This window comes from Zootermopsis nevadensis, unplaced genomic scaffold (genome assembly GCF_977971745.1).
Source record: "Zootermopsis nevadensis isolate Lab colony 2312 unplaced genomic scaffold, Znev_1.0 Znev_ptg000030l, whole genome shotgun sequence".
Taxonomy (NCBI): domain Eukaryota; kingdom Metazoa; phylum Arthropoda; class Insecta; order Blattodea; family Termopsidae; genus Zootermopsis; species Zootermopsis nevadensis.
The window spans coordinates 6,662,131-6,686,523 of NW_028259162.1; the positions used below are offsets into that span (position 1 = coordinate 6,662,131).

The 24,393-nt window shown below is 36.4% G+C and overlaps 4 protein-coding genes across 6 annotated transcripts; 2 read left to right on the top strand and 2 right to left on the bottom strand.

The window, feature by feature from the left end:
- Window positions 1-164: 164 nt before the first annotated feature.
- Window positions 165-4,594, top strand: LOC110831043 (meiotic nuclear division protein 1 homolog). Of its 2 annotated transcripts, none has more exons than XM_022066596.2 (5): window positions 165-221; window positions 2,553-2,663; window positions 2,751-2,887; window positions 3,392-3,629; window positions 4,301-4,594. In XM_022066596.2, exons 2-5 carry the CDS (start codon window positions 2,574-2,576, stop codon window positions 4,433-4,435), a joined length of 600 nt encoding a protein of 199 aa, XP_021922288.1. In that variant the 5' UTR covers window positions 165-221; window positions 2,553-2,573; the 3' UTR covers window positions 4,436-4,594. The 2 variants fall into 2 exon arrangements, with proteins under 2 accessions (XP_021922288.1, XP_021922289.1); XM_022066597.2 differs by having other exon boundaries at window positions 206-333.
- LOC110831044 (zinc finger HIT domain-containing protein 1) lies at window positions 1,010-1,995 on the bottom strand. Its single transcript, XM_022066598.2, has 3 exons — window positions 1,851-1,995; window positions 1,649-1,742; window positions 1,010-1,309 (listed from the first exon to the last, which is right to left on the bottom strand). Exons 1-3 carry the CDS (start codon window positions 1,993-1,995, stop codon window positions 1,081-1,083), a joined length of 468 nt encoding a protein of 155 aa, XP_021922290.1. The 3' UTR covers window positions 1,010-1,080.
- Window positions 2,019-5,235, bottom strand: Tfb5 (transcription factor B5). Its single transcript, XM_087358784.1, has 2 exons — window positions 5,024-5,235; window positions 2,019-2,205 (listed from the first exon to the last, which is right to left on the bottom strand). Exons 1-2 carry the CDS (start codon window positions 5,056-5,058, stop codon window positions 2,019-2,021), a joined length of 222 nt encoding a protein of 73 aa, XP_087214910.1. The 5' UTR covers window positions 5,059-5,235.
- A 246-nt stretch (window positions 5,236-5,481) lies between these two features.
- Window positions 5,482-11,885, top strand: LOC110831040 (hydroxyacyl-coenzyme A dehydrogenase, mitochondrial). Of its 2 annotated transcripts, XM_022066586.2 has the most exons (8): window positions 5,482-5,579; window positions 5,815-5,944; window positions 6,170-6,286; window positions 7,014-7,172; window positions 7,704-7,841; window positions 8,787-8,949; window positions 9,896-10,012; window positions 10,264-11,885. In XM_022066586.2, exons 2-8 carry the CDS (start codon window positions 5,828-5,830, stop codon window positions 10,392-10,394), a joined length of 942 nt encoding a protein of 313 aa, XP_021922278.1. In that variant the 5' UTR covers window positions 5,482-5,579; window positions 5,815-5,827; the 3' UTR covers window positions 10,395-11,885. The 2 variants fall into 2 exon arrangements, with proteins under 2 accessions (XP_021922278.1, XP_021922277.1); XM_022066585.2 differs by lacking the exon at window positions 5,482-5,579 and having other exon boundaries at window positions 5,640-5,944.
- Window positions 11,886-24,393: the final 12,508 nt, after the last annotated feature.

Genomic DNA, 24,393 nt, shown 5'->3' on the forward strand with positions numbered 1-24,393 from the left:
GCATGTCGAGAAACGTTGATCAAAAAGAAGATTATGTGGACTGTAGCAATCTTTTGCGAACACGGTAATGAATCTTCGGGGTTCCATAAAAGACGGGAAATTTCTTGTCTAGAGAAATCGATGAGTTATATGCTGCAATATCTTTCATCAATTATGTTGGTATCCCTGAACGGTTTGTTTGCGATTCGTGCACAATTCGAAGTTCGTTCGACTGAGCACCGGTAAGTTTGATCTATCGCTAACAAAAACACGTTATCGTAAACTACGTTTGGTTTGATTTTATAAGCATTACTGATTGCGACTGGTGGTTGATTTATTTTAACTTTAGCGGAGGCAAGTTTCATGCAGTTTTATCAAAAGCGTTTCATTTTGCAGTTGTACAAGAATTAAGTGTCCGTGCTCCCGTGCATAGGAATTGTTTTAAATTTGTAGCCAGTAATCCGTAATCACACTTTGAATTTATATTAAGCATTACGTTGGCTTCTGCATGAATTCACTCACGGGGGAAGTATATAAATAATTCTTTACAAGACTTCAACACCCACTATTATTCTAATGATTTTTCTGTGTTTAATACTCTGATCCGTTGAATTTCTCTTACTCTGTATGACATGATGGAATACAAATAAGCAAAGTGTACCAATTCTGAAGTGCATTTTCAAGAGTGGTGCAACATGTCAATTTTCATAACCTGTATTACAGACCTGCCTCAACATTTCAGTTTCTGTACATTCAATTTCACTGTACATCCAACATGAGGTGAACGCATTACATTCAAATGAAATCTGAACTAAAAACAGTTTCTTTAATGTGACATCATTTTAGGTTATGTTATACCACACTTGAAAAATGTTGATGTTTTGTCTTCTATTAGTCTTCAGTTACATTACAGTATTAGCTAATCAATTCCTCTACGCTGCTTTACCAGCTTCCCTTTCTGTCAGCTTACACAGTGCAATGATACAAATATGACGGTAACATGGATTTGGGAAGTGGAAATATTTGTGGATAATTATGAAAGTTAAATTTTATTTTCAATTTATATCATCAAATAATATTCAAACAATATTTCCAACATTTTCATGCAGTCCATTTCAAGCATCTGGTGTCCAAATGAGTGCCGAGACATCTTACACTACAATATCTAGCCCCACATGGAATACACTTATAGTTACTAATGAAACCACATACAGCACAGAAATGTCTTTCAGGGACTTTGGATGGTGCAGCTTGAGCTGTTATGTAATTAGGTGGATCTGGATTGTAATTTTGATCTTCTTCTACTAATTGTGCAAATGTTTTGCGGAACCTGCAATAGGAAATTGCCTTGAACCATAGAGGAAAAATTAACAATACTTTTCATCAGAATGTAATTAATATTATTAGTAATTTATCCTATCTTCTTATGGACTGAATCCTGTACCATATTCAGGAGACTACCAGTTTGAATCTCAGCCAGGGAATAGATTTTTCTGGCTCTCCTGTGATGATCCATGCAAATTCAGAAAAAGGATCTTAAAACAGGCCAAAACTGCTTCCTCCCGCATCCTGTCAAACTCTTCATCATTGTTTTTCTTACTTATTTTACGTTATTCCAGCTAGACAGTTCATATGGCATCATTAATGAGACAAAGAAAGAAGACCTCACCTCTGTTTATAGTATTCTGCACTGCGTGTTTTCTTTTTCCTTCCACCTCTAGATTCTAATGTTTCCTGGAATTTTGGAACCTTCTTGCTCATAACTGCAATTTAATGAGAAAAGACATATAACTGATATAGCATGTATTAGAAGACTCATGAAATGTAGTGACATTCTGATCAGACATGAAATGGGTCTAATTCAGACTTACCCAAATCTGCATGGGGATCATCATGAAAATTATCTAGTTCTAGAGCTTCTAATGCCTTTCTCATTCTCCTTCGGCGGGCTGCTTCATCAAGAACTCTCTTCTGATTTGCATCTTTCAAACGTCCAGATTCTCTTCCTGTTGCCATTTTCTCTGATATATTCCTTCAGTTTACAGTCCTCTGTCGGCCAAAGGGAAACTAATTTGGTCCATTAAATCATCAACACGAGCTTGTAAGGTTTCCAGGATATCAGCTGAAATAAACAGATGTCTCTCGTCTAAATCTTGGATAATAAATTTCCTTCCCAAAGCCACTGTTTCATCCAGATGTAACAAGAACTGTTTCATGGCCTGATCACTGAAATACAAAATTTATTCAATGCATGAATAATCAGAGTGTATATAAGACCTCAAGTTCTAGCAATGTATGGCCTAAGAAATATTAACTATGTATTGAAACTAGTCTATAAGTTACATCTTGGTATCTAGTGACCTGCGTCCAGAATAAAGTAGAAGTATTTGCTTCTCTCCAGAAAGTTTATAAATATATATATTTTTTTAATTTTATAAACTTTGAATAAGTAGTAAAATCACGAAGCTATGACACAATTCTGATTTGTTATGAAAACTGCCGAAACATGATATTGTATATTGATAAATAGATGCTTGAAACTTGCTTGATCTCAAAATAAGTTTTTCTTCCAGGTTTCAATAATTGCAGAAATCATGTCAAAGCAGAAAGGAGTAAGTGCAGAAGAGAAAAGAAAGAGAATGCTACAGATATTTCATGAGAAAAAAGAATTTTTCCAATTGAAAGTAAGGGTGTTAATAAAACGGATGTCACTGACTTCTATATCTGATTTTTCAGTATATCTAAACCTATAATACATTTTCTCTTTATAGGAACTGGAGAAAATTGCACCAAAAGAGAAAGGAATCGTTGAACAGTCAGTCAAGGATGTAGTTCAAAGTTTGGTGGATGATGGCCTAGTGGACTCAGACAAGATTGGAACATCAGTTTATTTCTGGGCATTTCCTAGGTGCTTGATCTACTTCCTGCATACATTTATTCATTAATCAGTCCCCAGCTGATACTGTCCTGAATGGAAAGGAACAGTATAAGTTAGTTTTTCAGAACTTAGCTTGAGTACAGCAAGATGGTACTTTCTTCAATTTTAAGTTAAAGCCAGAAGATAACAAACATACTCTCTTTCTGGTTGTTGAAGACTGACTAGTATTATCCACTAAAAGACCAATGTCTTGTAGATGTCACAATTATGCAACAAGCTCTTGACAAATCTGGTTCAGGTAGACCTACTTTAAGTTGAGTATGGATATTATATCTATGGTGCTGAGTCAACAAATGATAGAATTCTTTATAAATTTTCTAAAAATTTCTTATTTGGCCCCTGAAGAAATTTTGCATATTGAAAGGAACAAATTCAGCAAAGTGAAACTTGCAAGATGTTTCTTAAAAATGTATATATTAAGTTGAACCACTGTGATCTTTACTTATAAAATACATATATTACATTTCTTTTCAGTAAAACTAAACATTCCAAGAAAAGGCAACTGGAGAATGTAACAGATAAACTGAATGATGTCAATAAAAAAATAAAGATATCTCAGGAAAATGTTGCTGCAGCAAAAATTGGACGAGAACCGACACAAAAACGTAATGAGGTTTTACAGAGAGTGGCACAACTGACGGCTGAAGAAAAGTTGTTGTTAAAAAAGATACAAGATTATGAAGTATGCGATAAAATGGAAAATGAATCTCAGGTATGAAACATATTTTTGAAGATATTGCTTTTATGTTGCCATGCCCACTTACTCCTTTATCCTTTCCAATTCATTGTTCATTAATGATTCTGTAAAGTGACCTATATAGTCTGAAATACCCAACATCATTAAAATAAACAACTAAATAACTGCATACAAAATTCTAGTCAGAAAATGAAAAAGAGCAAAATCTCTTTGAAGTTCTTGTGTAGATCTGAGGACAATATTAAAATGAAACTTGGAGAAGTAGGATATAAAAACAAACTGGATGCAATGGTCAAGGATAGTGTCTGATAAGCTTTTGTGAAAACAGTAATGAACAAACTTGTTTGTTCTGTTAAAGTAGATAAGTTTTTAGCCAGCCCAATTAACTTACATTTTCTATGGTCATTAAAACTTTGTAGAAATACAATTATCTGACTCATTCCTTCAGTTTCAGTATCTTACTAATGTAAATGAAATGAACAGATGGTTGTTTAAGTTAAATCTGTCACCACTGTGTCTCACTTCACCATTAAAAATAACCTTTTCATGTACATGACAACATACTACTTCCCATTGTAACATATTCATCATTTATCAGAATGCCTCTTTCTCATTAACACAATCAGATTTGTTTATTTTCATTTCATTATATGTGTACTTAATTAAGTGATACATTTCTTTTTCAGATTGCAATTGAGTCAGCCAACAGATGGCTTTGCAACATACAATGTGTTGTGTCATATTGTGAGAAAAAATTTTCTATAGATCAGAAAACTCTACAGGAGCATTTTGGAATTGATCCAAATATGGAGTTTCTGTGAAAAGTATAACAGAAGTGTTAAATAAAATTACTTTAAGATGTGTTTCTAAACTTTAGAATGTGATAATGGACAATGTTGTATATGTAGCATTGTAACTGCTGTTTATAGTATACTGATTGGTCAGTTTCATGTATAATAAATTAATGTACTTTAAAGAAAGCTGACCCTGTAACTAAGCACCATTCATTCTCAACTATGGCAGTAAATGGAGGTCAGTGGTCGGCCTCATGCTCTTGCTATTTCATTCCTGAGAAATTAGCTCCCAGAAGGAACAAATGTTTGTCTTCTAGTTTGTAGCTCACTAATATCTGTTATTTGCAGTGAAGTATAAAAAGGTATATATCATGTAGTGATCTGATCCCATCAGAACTGATCAATGTGGGAGGCAAAACACTGCTTTCTGAAATCTAAAATCTTATTCATAATTTCCTCAAACATTCTTGACTTCACACATGTGAGAACTTTTTTTTAACTACAATGGGACAGTAAAGCAAAGGCTTCAGATCATACATTATTTTTAAAGCAATAAGCCACCATTTTGATCAGACAGACATAACCTATTTGATACACCACATAATGCTCACTTACCATTCTATTAAAATACCTTTCATTACATTCACCATAACTCCTCGTACGTTCTTCTTACTCGATGAGCTTAACAAAACCACAACTGAAGTTCAATCGAATAACACAACACACATCAAGACGGAACCTCTTCTATGTTTTAATCTGTGGTGCTGACAACTTACGACGTACAGTTAGTAGCACTGAAAATACCAACATAGATAGCAGGAACAAGAGCATGAATCACAGAAAGCAGAGTTTAATTGAAGATGACTGTCTTCTGTGGCAATGTGTATATAATGGTCATCTTACGGAACATAAATGTTTGCCGACATTTCAGAGAAATTTACTGCCTCCATCATTAGGGGTACAAAGAATGAAAATATTAGGCAATGCCTCACAACGTACTGAAAAGAAAATTAAATGCACGGGAAATTCAATCAAAGTGTGCAGGAATACCAACATAATATTCAAAACACTCCCTACATGAAATATGGCTGTCCAGTATAGGCAAAACATCTTGACAAATATAAACAACGTAGTAGTAGTAGTAGTAGTGAAAATAAAACCGAACTGTTAGGTATATTTTTCTTTTACCAATCTATAAGCACATTTACAACTGTCCTGAAAATGCTAAGTCATTTCAAGGCCTTCAATAGATTACCGAAGAGTACAGCAAATAGCATGTTTATCTAGTTGAAACTTTGTACCTTGACTGGACTCTGAATATTTTTACGGAGTATATTCACAGCCGATGAACTTGTTTGAAAGAATATATAGGCTTGTATAATTGATCACAGTGAAACAAATTTCAGGGTGTAGCAGACTATGGCACTCCCATTTCATGTGGTGACTAGGTACTTGTCCTCTTCACGAGCAATGGCAGCCGCTATTAAAAATGTTACAGTGATTGGTGGTGGTTTAATGGGCTCTGGAATTGCACAGGTAAAAACAATAATTTTTTTAAGCGTTTGGGTCATTTATTTCTGGAAATGTGAAACAGTGTGTTTATTTCTTTCTGAACTTTTTAAAAACCTTCTTCCTCTGAGTAACTGAACTTTTCTTTCTAAAGAAACAAAATAACACTGGTCTGAATAAATATTCTACCATTTTGTATGATCACTTTCTTAATCATTTATGATTGTATTAAGGTTACGCTCCATTGTATAGGTGGCCGCCCAGACAGGCCATCATGTTACCATTATTGAAATTAATGAAGATGCAGTAAAGAAGGCAAGGAATGGAATTGAAAGCAGCCTACAAAAAGTGGCAAAGAAACTCTACAAGGTATACACTTATTGTTTATCTTATATTATTTTACCAGAAGAGTTTAAAAGTGTGCGCATATGGAAAGCTTCCTGCTTATGTCTGCTTGGTAAGGATGTAAAAAGGGGTACTATAAACAGAATCAAATTTATTAATTTTCTTCTTTATGCCAAAGAATAAGACATGATTTTATGTTTAATTATTTTGTGACTAGACTGAAACAAATTAGAGACAGAGTTAATCTGATTTAATATGATAGGACAGTTATCAGTGATGAACTAGAAGGGATGGGTCTATTTCTGTATAGAGGCAGCTCCTGAATATGATAGTATATACCTGCATAATAAGAAGTCATACAGTCACACTCTTCACTGTTGTTATGTTACTCATATAAATTCCATACTGAAATTGAAGTTTCCATTTACCCTTACCCACCAATATGTAACTTAATATAATGCAAATCCTCAGCAGTGCTCAAAACTGCCAAAATCTGTGCCAAAGATCCAGCTTAATATTATCTTCACATTTCATCTGTTTACCAACCAAGAGGTAACTTTAAGATCAGATTTTCCCACCAAAATTCTAATATATTTATTGTCTCCACCTTCTAAGTTACATGACTAGTCCATCATAGGTGTTTACAGTGCTGTTTGACCTGTAGAAATAACATGCCTATTTCCTTGTTATTTGATGTCATCCATTAGTCACTTTACCTGCAAATATCCAGTAAAATTTCTTTCATTCACAGGACAAGCCCACTGATGCTGAGACATTTGTGAAGGAGACACTAAGCCGACTGCACACTTCCATAGACGTGAAAGAAGCAGTGAAGAATACTGACCTTGTAGTCGAAGCAATTGTTGAAAATATTGATCTTAAACATAAACTTTTCTCAAGCATTGATTCAGTATGTATCATATTATATTTTAGAACATTCCTTTTTCTCCATGGTGATCACCTGGGTTATGACACCATGAAAATGGATATGATATGATTTTCTAAAATGATAGTAATGATCTATATAACAACACCATGTCAACTTCAACCTTCACCTTGATCTAATTATCCTTACCTAAAGACAAATGTATCTGAAGGAATTATGGAAAGTTCTTCCCAGAATTTATTACTGAGTTATGGAAGTCCTTAGAATTGTGTTACTTAGATTTTTACTCTGCTGATGAGAATATGTGGATTATGTGCTAGGACATATTGTTAGATTTAGCAAATACTTCAACCCTTCTGCTTCTCCATCACCACGTACTTCAAATTATGAGGTCCAAAATGTCCAGATATGAATGAAACTGTAACTTTGATAGATACATAGGCACATGGTATATATTATATTAATATTAGTGCTGTTAAAACTTTTTTTTGCAAGTTCACCCTTATTCAGATTGCCCATTATGCAGTCTAATTGTAAATGCAATTCGTGTTTCAGATTGCACCAGAACATACAATATTTGCTTCAAACACGTCATCGTTGTCCATTCAAGACATTGCATCTGTTACAGAGAGGAAAGATCGATTTGGAGGATTACATTTCTTCAATCCGGTCCCAGTCATGAAACTTTTAGAGGTAAATTTGGAACGTGGTAGTGGAAATTAATCTTACAAACATTGTGGTATAATGCCACCATGATGAAAACAAGGCACAGTATTATTATGGTGATTCAAATTTAAAGCAGTAAATAAGCTCTTGTTATGCCATTAGTGATCCAATGTATAAATGGCAGAAAATTATAGGTTTATCCATGAAATTTCATGTGTCATTGAAATAGCTGGTACTTGTGAGTTATCGGGACACATCGCTTTAAAAATAGGTTAGGTTATGTTGTCATTTATTGAAATAAAATATAATAACTTTCAAGTATATGTCATTTATCCACACACATTAACTAACCTAACCTAACCTATTTTTAAAGCAATGTGTTCTGATTAAAGTGTGTTTGAATGAAATATTATAATAAAATCCATCCATTTATCTCACAAATTTCATATTTACAACAGTTCAAAAGGGAGAAATGTTTTAATGTCTGGTGAAATTTGCTAAAGAATATGAAATTAGCAAGGTATAAAAAATAAGGGTCTGAAATAAATGGGACACATCAGTTTTAGGCCTGTGCTTACAATATGCATGGGAAAACTGAGAAATGTTTGTCAACAGGAAAAGAACCACGTGTGAGATTTCAGACTAGATTGGATGATAATATAAAATTGGATTTATGAAGCAGTCCTGGCAATTTCTTGTTGAATTAAGCTTTTGGTTCCATAAAATGCAGGGAAAATCTTAAGATGACTGTTTCAAATCCTACAGGGAAAATCTTCACTAGCTGAGTGACTATTAATATATCAAGAAAGACTGAGTTTTGCAGAATTAGTTTTGGTATTGCAAAGAACTATAAGTGAATGCATGCTTTTCATTTTAACTTGAGAATGTTGCTGGTGTTTGGGTTGGTATGATTAATTTTTAGTTATGAAAATTATTTTTGAAGAATCCAGTTATGCAATTTGTTTAAAAAAGGTTATCCGTATACCAGAGACATCTGATGAAACATATGAGAAAATTACAGCATGGGGAAAAGCTCTTGGAAAAACAACAATTACTTGCAAAGACACGCCTGGATTTGTGGTTAACCGATTATTGGTACCAATGTTGGCGGAGGCTGTCCGAATGTTAGAAAGGGGTAAGTTAACAAAATGCAACATAACCACACAGCCAATGTGAAAACACTAAATTGGTGGTCTTTTATTGGTCTGATAATCATGAATACAGTTAATTATGTTGAAGGTTGTTTTTTTCATTCCTGTATGTGAAGAACCCACTGTAATTTTAAGCTTGAAGGGTTACTGCTGTTTCAGTTTCTGAATTAAAATACAATCAACATGTTTACCGATTTGTTTTGTGTTCAAAACTTGTTCGCAACTATGATCTTACCACATATTTCCACGTGGAAGTAATTTTAAAATATAATATTTACAAGCTACATGCTTTAAAAGGACAAGATTCATATGCAATTTTTATCCATCAAATTCTGTTCTAGAAGTATACAGATTGATTTGAATTTAACAACTGTCAGTGTACCGTGCCGTAGCCGCGCGGTCTGAGGCATCATGCTTCGGACCGATGATACGGAATGTGCGCTGGTTTCAGTCTCGGGGAAAGAAATTGCTCACGAGATTTTTGACCGGTGCCAACCCAACATTGTGAGGAAATCGGGGAGTTACAATGGGTAACGTAATCCGGTCAGGAAAGCTGGCAATGGCTGGGGGTTCGTTGTGCTGACCACACGTCACCTGATATCTGGTTGGATGATCGTTCACCTCTGCTTAGGCATGTGAACGTGAGGCCAGCAGCCAGCTTTGGCTCTCATAGGGCTGTTACACCACGGATTATTAACAACTGTCAGTTTCATTTATAATAATGCTTACTTCCATAACATTACTAAGAAATTATAAAAATACCTTTAATATTTAATGCAATCCTACAGTATCTACAATACTAAGAATATAATTTTGTCACCTTTGGCACCAAACGTTTTTCTAATCTTGTGTTATAATGACATTTTCTCAGCATGTGAATGATGCAGGTAGTAGATGCTGCTTGTATATGAGTGTGCTTTGTGTTGCCAGGTGATGCTACAGCAAGGGACATTGACACTGCAATGAAATTGGGCGCTAGTCATCCTATGGGGCCATTTGAACTCGCAGATTATGTTGGCAATGACACCACCAAGTTTATTCTTGATGGTAAGGAAAACATTTTTTGTATTTACTATGCCAGCAGCTTGTGTAAGTAATACAAAATTTTTATGAATTAGCAGGAAAGGTATCCATTTATCACAGGATTTTAAACAATTTTAGTATTTGATTGTGTAATTTATAATTTTCTCTTCATATTTGCTATTCTTGTTTTCACTTATTCATGGTCAAGCTCCCAAAAATACGTTATCACGTACTGTATTTGCTTAAGATGACTTTGTTTACTGTTTTCGTTGTAGGATGGCACAAGAAGTACCCAGATGTCGAGCTGTTTAAGCCAATTCCTCTGTTAACGAAACTAGTAGAGGAAGGGAAGTTAGGAAGAAAGACTGGACAAGGATTCTACACATATGACAAGAATACAAAGTAAAACATCCTTTCCAACCGTAACAGAAACGGGATATCAACTGACCTGCTCATTTACACAGATTTTTTATGCGCTTTCGTATTCAGTCATATTTTACGGCTGTAGAAGAAACAGAAGTGGGTAGATTAACTGTGGGCTGTCAGGAGTACATATATTTTTTCAATTTTCAGTTTTTAATCTGAATAATAAATGGACAGGCTACATTCAAGTAGCCCATGCAACAGTGATATAATTCACAAGTGCCAACACCGTTATGACGAAAATAAACTCGTCAGTTGACATTCTTTTGATCACTGTGGCTACTTATAAAAAAGAATAAAGAAAAAAAGGCAATTTGTACTGGTACGCGTTAGACATAATATTATCCTTAGAATAGGTAGTAAAAGTAAATGCTACCGAGGGTCGTAGCACATTCTCAGGCAAACATGATGCAGATTTTATGTGTACTTGGTTGACGTTCAAAAGGTTAAGCGCATTATATTCCTCTGTAATACTGACAGTTGAAATAGTTATTTTCTTCAGTTATGAATTTTGTTAATTTTTGTATTATGAGCACGGCGTTACGCGTTTATACTGTATTATCAATATTATATCTTATAATTGTTTTTGAAGGTATGAAGGGTGAGAAATGTAATGAACTTCAAGTATATTTGATGTTTCCATATGTAACATGGGTAAGTTGTTATGAAATTCTGATACTGTAGTTCCTCTGTTACAAAGATGTATTTGTTGGAGTGAGCTACGCAATGGTCATTTCTCAATTTGTGTATTTTGTATTTACAGCAATTCATACGACTTCTTTATTTTAGTTCAAACTGGTACATGGTAATGAACAGGTAACGTAGCAGACAATGGCGCGGTGATAACGGAGACAATCTGTCTTAAAATGTTAACATAACATTAAATATAACCATATAAACATTAGGGGGTCCGCAGTGGCAGCGTGGTCTGAGGCGTGGGCCTTGTGCCACTCGGTCGCTGGGACCGTGGGTTCGAATCCCACTCAAGCCATGGATGTCTGTCCGCGTCTTTTTGTGTCGTGCTGTCCCATGTACAGGTAGAGGCCTTGCGACGGGCCGATCCCTCGTCCAAGGAGTCCTACCAAATGTCTATAGATTGAGCCAATGAAAAGTTGGGACCCGCAGTGCTCAGGCACTTGAAGAACGGGTCATTCCCAGTATCCCAGTATATAAACATTAATAAAATGTCTAATTGTTTACCATCTGGAATTCAGCCCTTTGAGAGAATCTTGTCGGAGCACCCCATTTGGTTGAGAAAGAAATAGTAGTAAAGTTTACGTGCTAATCCTTTTACCTTCTCTGCTGATGGTCAGAAATCTCGTTAAGCTGTTGGAGAGGCAAAGTTTCTGAAACTGCGACATTGTTTGCATACTGGCATTTAGTTAAGAAGCGAGTAGTGCTACAGTGAAGACAAAAAGAGTATACTTGTTTATATAATCCTAAAAGTGGCAAAATATCCTTATTTTTGACTTGATCTTTCTACCGTTTCTTGCAACATTTACCCCTCATGTCCGACCAGCAGTCCCATTTGTAGGAATGGGTCAATACGAGGCAGAAATCACGGTCTTACTGAAAATCTCTGGTAGAAAGATGAGAGATTTTGAGAATATGGCAACAGTCACTGCGCTCTTTCAACTTTAGAATATTGTTCAAATGCTTTCAGATACTTGTCTGAAAACGATGTTAAATTGTTGAAACAAAGCGTAATATCGTTCAACAGGATAGAATTCTGTGCACGTTTCAAGTTGCAAAACCCTTTCCTGCATCATCATTCCACTTACAAGTTTGTATATCCTGTATGTTGGCACTGTGCTATCTCGACGGACACGGCAAAGATATCAAAACATTCCCCATATATTATATATTTTCGTGTAGTATTATAATCTAATGCAACTGAATGACACAATGAGATACATGAAGCCGAGATGTACAACAAAACATAGTATCATCGTATAACAAAAGAAGATGAAAAAGAATGGCCTAAAGAGTGAAAGGACCGTCAGGAAACGAGTAGTCTATGGGATAATGCAGAATATCACCCCACCTTGCAATCTAGTATTGCAAATTATGGCCACTGGCAGGCCATCTTTTTTGTAGCAACATCCGCTTTCTTAACGATGACTTGTCTTTTGTACCACACACGGTCGAAGACGATATTGTCTCTCTGTCACGGTATGGACGAAAACACATCGCCTTGATGATGGAGGCAGTAAGGGCCTTTGAAACGTTGGTAAACTTGTATCAGACTACACGAACATCTTCGCACTCTGCTGTGAGAACCTCGAATCCTACGTAGACTGAGGATATCTATAAACACGGTAAAGGACCTTCAGTTCCCACGAAAGGCGAGAAGCATTACTGCTTTCACAGTAAGCATTCTGCATGGAGACCATTGGTTAGTAGACCTACATAGTACATGTACATATAAAATTACGGTGTAAAAACCTGATAAAAAGAGACCGCTTGGGACAAAAAGGTATAGATAAAACAATACATTAAAATGTATCTTCGAGAAATACAATGCGAGAGTTTGGACTGATTTCAACTGTCTCAGTATAGTCCAATGACGAGATCTCTTCCCAAGGGATGAAAAAGAACAATTAATAATCGCCCATATTATTAATACGGTGAAGTAATAATCGTCGCGAGCTGTACTGATGCGGTAGTTCTCAAAATGCATTCTTTCGTGACTGGAAAGTGAAGTTCGCTTGGCCACTCCTGTACTCATATGGTGTACTGTGTCTTTAACACGACAGTTCATTTTAATGCAGCCACAATTACGCATTTCTGTCTTTTCCGATGTCCTCACCCTTTTCGCTGCTGTTGTGTCAAACTCAAGAACAGTTTCCCCCTCCCCCCACTCCACTTACGGACAAGGGCAAGGGGAATCATAAGGAAGGGTAGTGTAAAGATACACCGCGGGAGGGCCCATTCACACGAAAAGCACCTCATCCCCTAGTTCTTTTTTGACGAAACCCTTTGTGCACACACACACAGGAAAATAAACGCCTTTTCTCAAAGATCTTGTTACCTCTTTTTCAGCAGAGAGAGGAAGAGTGTGATATGTACTGAATTAGAACTCCTTTCAACCAGTTACTGATCTACAGTAATAAAATAAACTTTAAGGAACATGAGGCTGGCATTGTTTCTCTGGGTTTTGATGCCATATAGGTTTGCAGATGGAGACAGTATGTTTCTACTGCATGACTACGCGATGCGTTCTGTCCACTCCTAATCTAGATTTACTCTGTTTTCAAAAGGATTTATTGCTTCTTATGTTATTTATGATGCTGTTTCAACCACAAAGACTTTACCCCGAGGAACAAGCCTGGAATGGTGGATCTATAAGGAACATGGCCTATTTCAAACTATTAATACTATCTCGTCATTTACCTGGAGAGACTAAGGAAATAAAAGAATCAGCTTAGAACAGCCAGTACTGCGCCGAGATTCGAACCGGTACATTCTGAATACACATTTACACCGTTACCTTACAAGATGCTTGGTAAGAGGACCGATTTAATTTTGTTGTTTATTTAACGACGCTGTCTGCAGTTCAGTAGCTACGAAAGATAAGATGATACATGGACAACTGGGAAGGTCGGTTTCCAGGCCGAGATTTGAACCAGGAGCCTCCTGAATACGAAACCGGAGTTTGTTAACGTCTAGGAAGCGACGTTCGGTATCTGAACTGATTTTGACTACTTCCGGTGCACTTTGGTACAAATTCTCGTAGAGTGTATTTGATTCTGTTGCAACAGGAATGACAATTCCACTATAGTCCTCCCACTTTCTCACCAGTTTTGATGAAATTCAGTATCGTCAATATCAATGAAAATTTTAAACAATACTGAAGCGAAGAGATGAAGGAAGAACACAAAGGATGAAAGAAGAACAAGAGAAACAATAATATACCATATACCTCTACCAGATGAAACGCCCATATGAGAAACGTGTTAGCAGCGACATCTCCCTTGTCTTCGAGGTTATGAATGACGCTGATAAGTTTTACCTATTCGCCGCTTGAGGGCTGGGCAGAGAGAACAAAAGACCTTCGCATTGTAATGTCGGCTTGTGGTGACAGACAGCAGGACACTTCCGACGAATCGCCATTTTGACTCATTAAGAAATAATAAATCTAGAACCGGGTGTGGAAAATAGACTTTCAAATTCAAGGGGCGAAGTTGGAAGGAAGACGCAACAATAGTTACTTGGAAATTTGTTAAAGCAAGTGTGAACTAAATCCATTCTATGGCTTTCGAGAACAATGTGTCTAATTTTATAAAGTAATAGCGACAAATTATTTTAATGAAAACAATATGTGAGTTACAATTATATTAATATTTCTCAAGCTGCAACAAAATTAATAACAGATTAATGGGCTTTAAGTGGACGTAGATAAGAGGATAATACTCGTGTGTGTTAAGGAAATAGTACGAGGGAACGGATTCAATTGAATCAGAGTAAGATTTAGCGACGGTTTCGTGTGAACACGTCAATGAGACTTCGGATTCCACACAAGTTGAGGAATATCTTAACCAGATGAGCGACTGTTCTTTTATGAATGACCTGGTCCATGAACTTAAAGGGGAGTACCAGGTTAAAACCTCAACCGGACTTCGACGACTGTGTCCGAGGTTCTTTGTGGTTTTACTCAGTCTCTCCATATAATTTTAGGGTGTTTCCTGAACACAGACAAATGATTCTGCCTAGATAACTCAGGTTGTTGGAAATACGAAGTTACACAAACCAAGAATCAACCAATTAAGACGAATCTTGGGAAAATTTGTTGGTAGGTGGCAGCACGTGCCTCAGGATCGTGTGCGAATGTGCGTTTCGATATCAGTGGCGGGCGAAGCGTCATGGATTGATTCTACTTGGCTTGCGAGTTGCTTTCAGCAACTGTTGTGTTCTATAAACGTATACATTCGTTGTGAAACTTCTGCTAGAAAACACATGCGAATGTTTTATTAAATCGAGCACGTTCAAGTAGTTGTTATATTCTAAACTTCTTTTCGAGAGGCGCCTGGTTCGAATCTTGAAATGAATATCAATTCTCTGACTGCTTTCTGCGTTACTTTATTATCTGGGACAGTATTTTGAAACAAGTCATGACCATTTCCTTTCAGCTCTTAATCATATCTCCACATCATTTGTTACCATATGAATTCTGTGCCTAAGAATAATCCAATTTTTGGTTTGAGTTATTTTAAACACGAAGCAGTTCTCGGTGCAATCCAAAGATCATGTCAAGAACAGTTATCAAATATCCTGTCGCTGGACCACGACATAGTCGAACGAATGGTTTTGAATATTATACGAAAATACAACAAATTTTCCAAATTACGGTGCAATAAAGTACAACATTCCAAATTATATCGGAAACCAAAACATTTGCTACCACTATACATAAAACCCTTGCTAGTTTAGAAGCTCTTAACACGCAGAATCAGCAGAATAGACCCAATTATAATTATAAAGCGCGGCTTGTCATTTCAATTCGCTGTCTAAATGGAAGCCGGCCGGCATGTTGGTCCCGCATTTTGGTGTTGGGTTTCGTGGGGGTTGGTTTGAACTCAAGGACAAATGGACGAGGGAATATGAGCATCTGCTTGTGATAACTCGTGTTTAAAATCTCGGAAGTCAGTTACGGTAGCATGTGACAAGTAAACCTGGCTTATTTCGATTTAGCTTGAAATATTAATTTATTTAATTGATAAGATAGTGTAATTGCGTCATATTGTGAATATTATATCAATTATTTATTTTAATCCGTCTGATCATAATATAATTTTTTATTTAAAATTTCTTATAATTAAGATAATAAAATATCATTCATGTTCCATATCGATTGATCGATTTACATTTCGGAACATTTGGAGACAAGATGATGCAATAGCATCGAAACATGTCGTAAAATAATAAGCGCTGAAATTGTAACATCGAAATAGCGATGAAAAACGCTAAATTTTAATTTTAACAACAACATTTTTAAAAAAAACTAAGTTTGTGTATAGACTGAAATAATAAATAAATATATACTGAATTTTAACACAAACATGACGCATCTAAACTATAAACAGAATGATATTTTATTATCTTAATTATAAGAAATTTTAAATAAAAAATTATATTGTGATCAGACGGATTAAAATAAATAATTGTTATTTAATTGAATTGATAATTAGTTAATTTCTTTAGTAATAGCAGCGTAATTATTTCAAGTGTTTTGGAGTAATTAATGTTTATGTCATTGCGTTATATTAATTTGGATGTAAGATTTGTTCTATTCTGTGTAATTCTTTGTGAGTGTTCTTTTGTTGGTGGAATTTTTGTTCCCTATTCGGGAGGTCTAATTTCTTACGTAAATTTCGTTCGTATTTCATTCTCAAAGAGTAAGAAGAATAAGTGGGTGTGTTTGTGGAGACAAGAGGCTTAAAAAGTGTAACGTTCTTCTAGGCCAGTGGTTTCAATCTCATCCTTGACGTATTCAATTTCTCCGGACCAAAAATATGATGTGCCGCTGAGCTATATGTATTAATATAGGTAGTTTGCATCTTAACCGCAAGTAATTCGTAAATTCACATATTAAAAAATTAAATTACCAGAATTTTTAGTCTTTGGTCTCTGTTTCACCCCAACCGATTTATAAAAACCAGGTTGTAATTTTGTTGGTGGGAAAATCGCCAGGTTTTTAAAACTAGAATTCGTTGTCGAGACCACTGTTTGTCTTTGATTTGTTTCAATGATGAAAAGGTTTTTTCACAGAGATAATTACTTGTAAAACGGTAGACATATCTGTGCTAAAATTATTTCTGAGTTTCGAAACATTTCCGTAAGTCAAAATTTCCAAAATTGATCATGAATGGCACATCTAACTCTGAGAGCATAATTTATAATATCAAAATTCAAATGCCTTCTTTAAATTAGGTCACTAAATATTGTTGTATTTGTCAAAACTGTAATTCTTTATTTCGATTACACTTCTTCCAGTTAAAGTTAAACGGCCTAATATTTAAGTTTGGAAAAAGAAAGAAATTAATGTCGTTTTGTCTTTTAAATGTATTCACATACCATTCTTGGGGTCACGATGTTCTATGCATGGCACACGTGCCACGTACTGACAACTATATCTTCCGTTACGCAGATACGCTGACCAAAGAGATCATAAGTCGTCTGGATGTCAGTTGCTGTAGTGGGAATAATGAAAGTGACAGGGTGCTGTCGAGTCGCCATAAACACGGGAAAGGCGGGTAGCAAAAGACTACCCCCCCGCCCAACTCCAAAATTCTCTGTCTCTTTATACCCGCATTCGAAAGTCGTCAATAGGGGCATGTCGCTTCGTCTGCATAAAGAAGGAAGTGTATGTGCGTGCGTCGGTTGGAGGGGGGTGATATACACACACACACATATAAATCCTCAACCGCAGACCACAGATTTTGCTAGAATTTTCGTATTTGAAGAGGGAGTTCAACCTTGTTCTTTCAATACATAATTTTACAAAATGTGTGGTTCTTCGGTTACTCAGAGAGAGAGAGAGAAAGAGAGAGAGAGAGAGAAAGAGAGAGAGAGAGAGACTAACATTGAAAGCAATCTTCTTGGTGTCCTGAGTTTAGGGATTCCAAAGAAATGAGGTGTGGCAATGTGGATTAGATTCATCTGGCTTGGGCTGGGGTGCTTCAACTTCTTCTTACCTACGGAGAAGGATAGTTTTCCAGTCGGACCCCGCGGCCAAGAAAACGACTCCATGCAGTGTTTTTGAAAAATAATAGTCAACTCTCATTACCTGTAAGAATACTTATTCATAATTGACGAAATTACCGTAACAGGGTTCAAATAAAAATTTTATTTAATTGTGCATAAATTACTATAGTAGCTTGTATCTGACACTACTTTCAGTAGAAAGACTTACGTCCTTTTTACAAATCCTTTGAAATAAAGGAAATAAACGAGTTTGTACTAACTAGTAAAAAATTCAAAAATAATTTCGCCAGCCTGGTTTCAAAAGGTATAGGACCGGCTGTGACCTTTGGGCTTGAGTATTTGGCAACAAACGAACGATTATCAAGTTTAAGAAACTGCATGCTTTTCGAAACTCTACTCTTCACACAAAAGCTCGTCAATTTGTAGTTTAACGCCAACCTGAGTCAGTCCACTCTAGTCAAACCGCAAACCTTGTTGTAAGACACATTTTAATATTATTATCCCATGTCTGGGCATCACTAGAAGTGACTACTTTTGAGAGGTTTTATTACCAAAATTATGTTTTCCTTTCTTGGTTTATCATACATGCTACATGTCTTAAAAATACTAAGCGAATAGTTAACATTACTAATCTCATTATTATGCAGTTTTCATTGATATTAATTTTATTAAGCTGGCTTAATTAATTTGTAATCCATGCTAACGTTTAAGCATAGGTGGAAGGAGGCATAGCAAGGTCTTTCCAGAATTTCTTTGTTATTATTGGGCAGTAGATAAGAACATTTTATGAAGACTTAATTAGTACAATTCATAGTATCACGTGTCACATAAAACTGTACCAATCCTTAAACAATATCTGCCCCCAGTTTTCCTATGAACACACTGTACTTGCACATGAGGCGGGTTGTTGGGGGACGGTGGGGGACGGTGGGGGGCGTTCCTGACATAGTGTATGTGTGTATATTGACAAAGTGTCAGTACCAGTAACTGAGAAACAGAACTGTCCTTAGCACAACAGTGGTCTATAGCGCGTAGCACCCGCTAAACTTTTTAAATGGTTCAACGTCGGATACAATTGCTTTCACGAAGATTGCTGTCTTCTAGAAGTTCACCGAAGTTTCAGATTCGATCGCCTTGATCATGGCTATAGCAAACTCATCGAATCATCTTCGCGGGTCTAATGGACCTAAATCGTGCAAGGAAAAAGAATAAAAAACCGTACAGAAGGCCAAAAAATTCTTGCAGCATGCCATCGAATTATTCCCCAACAGTAAACTACTTTGAAAACACTTTCTTGCCATAGGACACGCAGATGTACATGTAATATTTCCACATTAACGAAATTGTCTCGGTTTCTGTTCACATATGCCCCTCTTCCAAGCAGACGTGTGCCATTCGCATTAATGTCTCCTTGCAGCATCTCGTTGAGTTTATCGTCGTCTTCTGTCTGTAAGCACAATCTTACAATCGTCCATTGGTCACAGATGCGAATTGCACATTTCTTTCGAGCGAATGTGTCTTGATGCACAACAAACGCATTCGATGTTCTTGATATCGAGAAGGGCAGAAACCGAACTCAACGACGTCACTCTTTAGTGATTCTCCAGATGTTTAGAGGAATCTCTGAGTAAAGCCGACAAATTTATCTCAAAAATTTTAGGGGTTGCTCACGTTTGCGATAAAAATTGCCCCAGCAAGACAATCTCAGAGGATTCAAAACGCAGTCGACAGCAAAGTGTTGTCACAAAGAACTCTGGGAACGAAAAGTATGAAACTACAAACCATCCATCACACACACACTCCACTATACATACAATTCTAACTGATATCTAATGGCTAAATTAATGATTGTTAGCATTCAACAATACCCATTGATACAACACGTTTAAAACTGGGAGACAGTTCTCACAGACAACTCGCTGAAGTAACCTCTGTGTCAAATATACTATCATTAGTCGCGTCTGGGTGGATGGCAATCTTTTTTCTACTCGCAAGTTCTTAGGTTCAAATCTCGACACGGAGACCGGATATCCATTCCCTCCACACAAATGCTGGGATAATACAACGCTTCCTTCTAATTCGTTATTCATTAGTCATCCTAACACTGAATCGTGTATAATGTGAGCCAAAGACACGGTTGCTAAATAAACTGCAAACAACTTAAGAAACAAACACCAACGAGAGGTAGTATTACGCCATATTGTTACCGATACTGACTTATTCAATGTCTGTGCAAAATGCAAAACAAATATAGATACCACTCGCCTAAAGAGACAAGTACATAAAATATCCTATTTTTCAGTGAAGCTATAGAGTCTCTGCTTCCAAACCGCTAGTTCCTCAATTATATATTTAAATTTTCACTGCCGAACTGTCTGCTCTTGTATTTTAGCTTAAATTCTATGGCGACCCAGACCCTCCCTTCATTTCGATGTAGAGTCCTCAAGGGGATGATATAGAAAGAGAAGTGTGAGTGTGAAGTAGTAGTGGAGGGTCGAAAAGACAAGAGACCGATGCTAATTGGTAGATGCTCCATATTTCACAAGAACCCCGTCTGGGAATACTGTCTTTACACTGCAGAATTCCAGTCGACAGGTGAAAGTCCTTGTCTTATGTTCTGCTTACAAATCTCTTATTAGAACAAACTACATAAAACAGGGTATTTCCTTTCTGGACCTCAAAACTTCGCTACCGTGTTCACAAGAGTCCGCCACTGAATTCTATCCTGAGTTAGATGAATCTATTCCATTCTCTCATACTATTTTAAGGCTCATTTTTAGTGTTTTAACAATATTCCTTATGGATACTTCATGTCTTGTATTTCTGCCTGTCACGTCATTCAGCCGAGAACGTGCTGCCAGCTATCAACGGCCATTCGAATTATTCTATCTGATTTTCATAGCATAAATATAGTTTAACGGATTTTAATGGAATTTGGCATGAAAATTACGCCATTAGAAGATATTTCAAACTCCTACTTCTTAATTTCGTATAATCGATAATTCCGATGTGACGGATACTAGAACTTTTGAAGAAAGATTATAATCTTCTGATGACATTATTACCCATCGTGCTGACATCTACCAGCAGCATATGACCTAGTGATACAACACATACAGAATGTGGCGTAAAGAACGCCTTTGGAACTTCTATGTACTCTATAGAATAAACCTTTATAATCTTATCATATTATCCTGAATTTTCAATATATTCACATCTGCCCTCTGTATCTTGAGGCAGTCCTCTCCATGCAATCCAATGTCGTGCTGACAGAGACAGTCTTAAATTTAAACGAAAATAAACAGGTACATAGACTTCAAATTGATAAATAAAACAGGCGACTGCAAAATTACCGCAAAGGTGCCAGTGTTTCTGCAGTTTCTATGAGATGGAGATTTTTATGATGCTTCATTAACCCAACGAGTAGTCCACAGCGTACTGGCATATTTAGAAGTTCTTAACAGACCATCACTTCTGATTTAGCAGCACCAACTCGGCTACTAAGGATGGTGGCCCTGGTTAACGGACCTCTTAACGCCAGTGTTAAGTCTTCTGGGTTGTAACGCCAGACAGATACGAACGTTTCGAGGGAGCATACTGCCTCCATTTTCAGGGCTTGGGTGGGGTGGATTAAAAGACAATAGGTGCCGAGATATATATTTAGACCAAATAGCAATGAAGTAACGAAGAAATGAAGAAAATCTGGAACTTCATACCGTTACAGTTATTAAATGAATAAGAATTGCTGGGCAGGGCACACAGTACGAATAGGATAATTAAAAATATTTATGTGCTTTTCCAGATTGCTCTACGTAAAGAGACCGCTTAAGAAATCTAGTGGTAGTAGTAGTGATGATAATATTAAAATGAGTCTTGGGGTTTCAATACTGTTTATATGATGGTGTAGACCAGTGATATTCAACCTGGGGTACGCGAAGACATCTTAGAGGGTACGTGAAATTAAAAAAATATATATTATTTTATGATAAACACTGAATAATCAGTAATGTAATTTATTTAATTTATTTTAGATGCAGATTATATACTATGTGTAACTTGAATTATACACCAACAACTTTGGGGGTACAAAGTTGAAGAGAAATTATATATGGGGGTACGCGAACAAAAAAGGTTGAATACCACTGGTGTAGACTAAACTAATCAGGCTCAGAATGAAGCACTTTGACGGGAATTTCCAAAGACGATTATGACTCTGGCGTTCAGTGAAAGAAACAGAATGCAGCTAAGTTAATATGAGCGCGAAGGTATTCTTATGCTGATGTGAAACTTTGCATCCTACTCAGCGTTATTAAATAGGAATCGAACAAGCAGCGTCCTAAATAATAACGAAATGTTCAAGACGAACTCGTACCATTTAGATGATAAAATAGAAGAGGTGTACAGAGTGTTCAGAAAATGTGCTCAAATGCTTATGAATAACAGCGTATGTCGAGCAGTGTCATTTCATTCTCCCGTACAAGCATCGTTCATTTGTCATCAACAAAGGGACTGAGAGGTTGGTCGGTTTTCTAGTTCACGAGCAGAAGTTTTGCGACAAGCAGACAAACTGAATGGAAACATTTTTTTCTCTCCTCCGAGTCGTCTTTGCTGAAGGCACCGCGATGTATTAATCATGCCACCCAAAAAAAATGTAAGCAACAAAAAACATCAACAAAGGGATAAAAGGAAAGAATGAACACAAATTCTGTACATGGGACCGTAACTTTCAACACAATGAAAACACATTCAGTCTCTGCGTTTCCCTTCGTATTGTTTTTGGTCAAACACTGTTTTCTGAACCAGAAAATAATTCAGTAAGCCCATTTGTTTTGATTTATAGCGCCATGAAGTAAGTCGGACGTACGAATTGAAAATCAGTATTCACAAACGCGTTGAACTATTCCGGCCTATCTAAAGGACAAGCATGATTTTCAACACGATAGTATATTGTTTAATCTTGACCTAAATATAAATTAACAAGGTTTTAAATTAAGCAAATTATTACAACTTCCCCTCAAAATTAAATTTAATAAGCCAAAACAGCTTTATTCAGAGAAGAGTTCACTTGTTACTCCTTCTACTGTCTTTGGAACTTTTTAAGCAAGAAGTCGGTAAAACATAGCACAAAAATATTTCCTGAAATCCGCGGCTGCTTTAAGATATTAATCCTTATACGTTTTTACTTTCCCGTACATGGAATATAGCAGATATTTTAATCAAGAAATGAAAAATAAGATTTTACGAGAAATTAAACGTTTTGGCTATGGACCGCCACTTCAGCCCCGAAGATGGAGTCTTTGAAATCTACTGACGAGTCTACACGGCGCCAAAACCCAAAAGAACAATATCATTGTCCTCATCTCTGTAAAAACATCAATTATCATAAATTATTAGGTTATTTAACGTCGCTGTTTCAGCTACAGTGTCCATATAGGGCCGAATGATGTATGGAGAAAGGCATGAATTTGGAAAGAGTAAATGATGTCATACTTTAAAGTACTATAATGACATTCGGGCGGAGGGAATGAGGAAGAACACGAAAAGTGTGAGTGAGGAAGGTTGGTAATCTGGTCGTCATTCGAACCGGGCGCCTCCTACAGGTGTAGTACATCAGTGATGGAACAGGGACACGCGTCCAAAAGCACGTAACAACTGTGTGGGCAGAGATCTGACGAGAGAAGTTACGATAAACTGGCTTGGACAGCTTCCAGCATTGGACATTTGTGGCAGTGATGGACCTCATGATCGTGTGATACCACGGTGTTATTCTGAGGACAGCCAGCTGAATTATACAAATCTTATTAGCATGATAAGACGTCTTTCAGAAACCAGGTCCCTTCTCAACAATATCTCATTATTTTTATAACGAACTTTATCTGGAGACAAATGAAGAACGAGTTGAAGTCGCCCCTGGGTCTAGTTTAAGTACACGACTCTTACATGATCTTCAGAATTTTGCTATCATTCACATGTTTATGCCATACTTTTAAAAACTGCTTACAATGAAAGTTATAGGTAGTCTGGAATACTGTAATGTTTAAACTGCGCCAAAACAACGCTTATTTAATTTCACGTTGTGTTTAATGAGATATGGTTGTCAAAGATAGATGAAGTTATTTCGTAGTTGCAGCAAAATGCATTTAAGAATCTAAGAAATATAATTAAGTTATTCGATGGTGTAGTTTTATTCGTAACAACACTATAATGCAGGGCTGTGGAGTCGGTACTAAAATCTCCGACTCCTTCATAAAAGCTCAATATGTATTAATAAGGGTAAA

Bases quoted from the DNA above. Each gene is read 5' to 3' on its own strand.
- LOC110831044 (XM_022066598.2), bottom strand. From the start codon at position 1,995: ATGGCAACAGGAAGAGAATCTGGACGTTTGAAAGATGCAAATCAGAAG. The intron at 1,743-1,850 runs GTAAGTCTGAAT...ATTAAATTGCAG, and splicing joins TGATCCCCATGCAGATTTGG to TTATGAGCAAGAAGGTTCCA. The intron at 1,310-1,648 runs GTGAGGTCTTCT...TTCCTATTGCAG, and splicing joins GCAGAATACTATAAACAGAG to GTTCCGCAAAACATTTGCAC.
- LOC110831043 (XM_022066596.2), top strand. From the start codon at position 2,574: ATGTCAAAGCAGAAAGGAGTAAGTGCAGAAGAGAAAAGAAAGAGAATG. The intron at 2,664-2,750 runs GTAAGGGTGTTA...TTCTCTTTATAG, and splicing joins AAGAATTTTTCCAATTGAAA to GAACTGGAGAAAATTGCACC. The intron at 3,630-4,300 runs GTATGAAACATA...TTTCTTTTTCAG, and splicing joins AAATGGAAAATGAATCTCAG to ATTGCAATTGAGTCAGCCAA.
- Tfb5 (XM_087358784.1), bottom strand. From the start codon at position 5,058: ATGGTGAATGTAATGAAAGGTATTTTAATAGAATG. The intron at 2,206-5,023 runs GTAAGTGAGCAT...TTTGTATTTCAG, and splicing joins AAAGGTATTTTAATAGAATG to TGATCAGGCCATGAAACAGT.
- LOC110831040 (XM_022066586.2), top strand. From the start codon at position 5,828: ATGGCACTCCCATTTCATGTGGTGACTAGGTACTTGTCCTCTTCACGA. The intron at 6,287-7,013 runs GTATACACTTAT...TTTCATTCACAG, and splicing joins TGGCAAAGAAACTCTACAAG to GACAAGCCCACTGATGCTGA. The intron at 7,173-7,703 runs GTATGTATCATA...TTCGTGTTTCAG, and splicing joins TTTTCTCAAGCATTGATTCA to ATTGCACCAGAACATACAAT.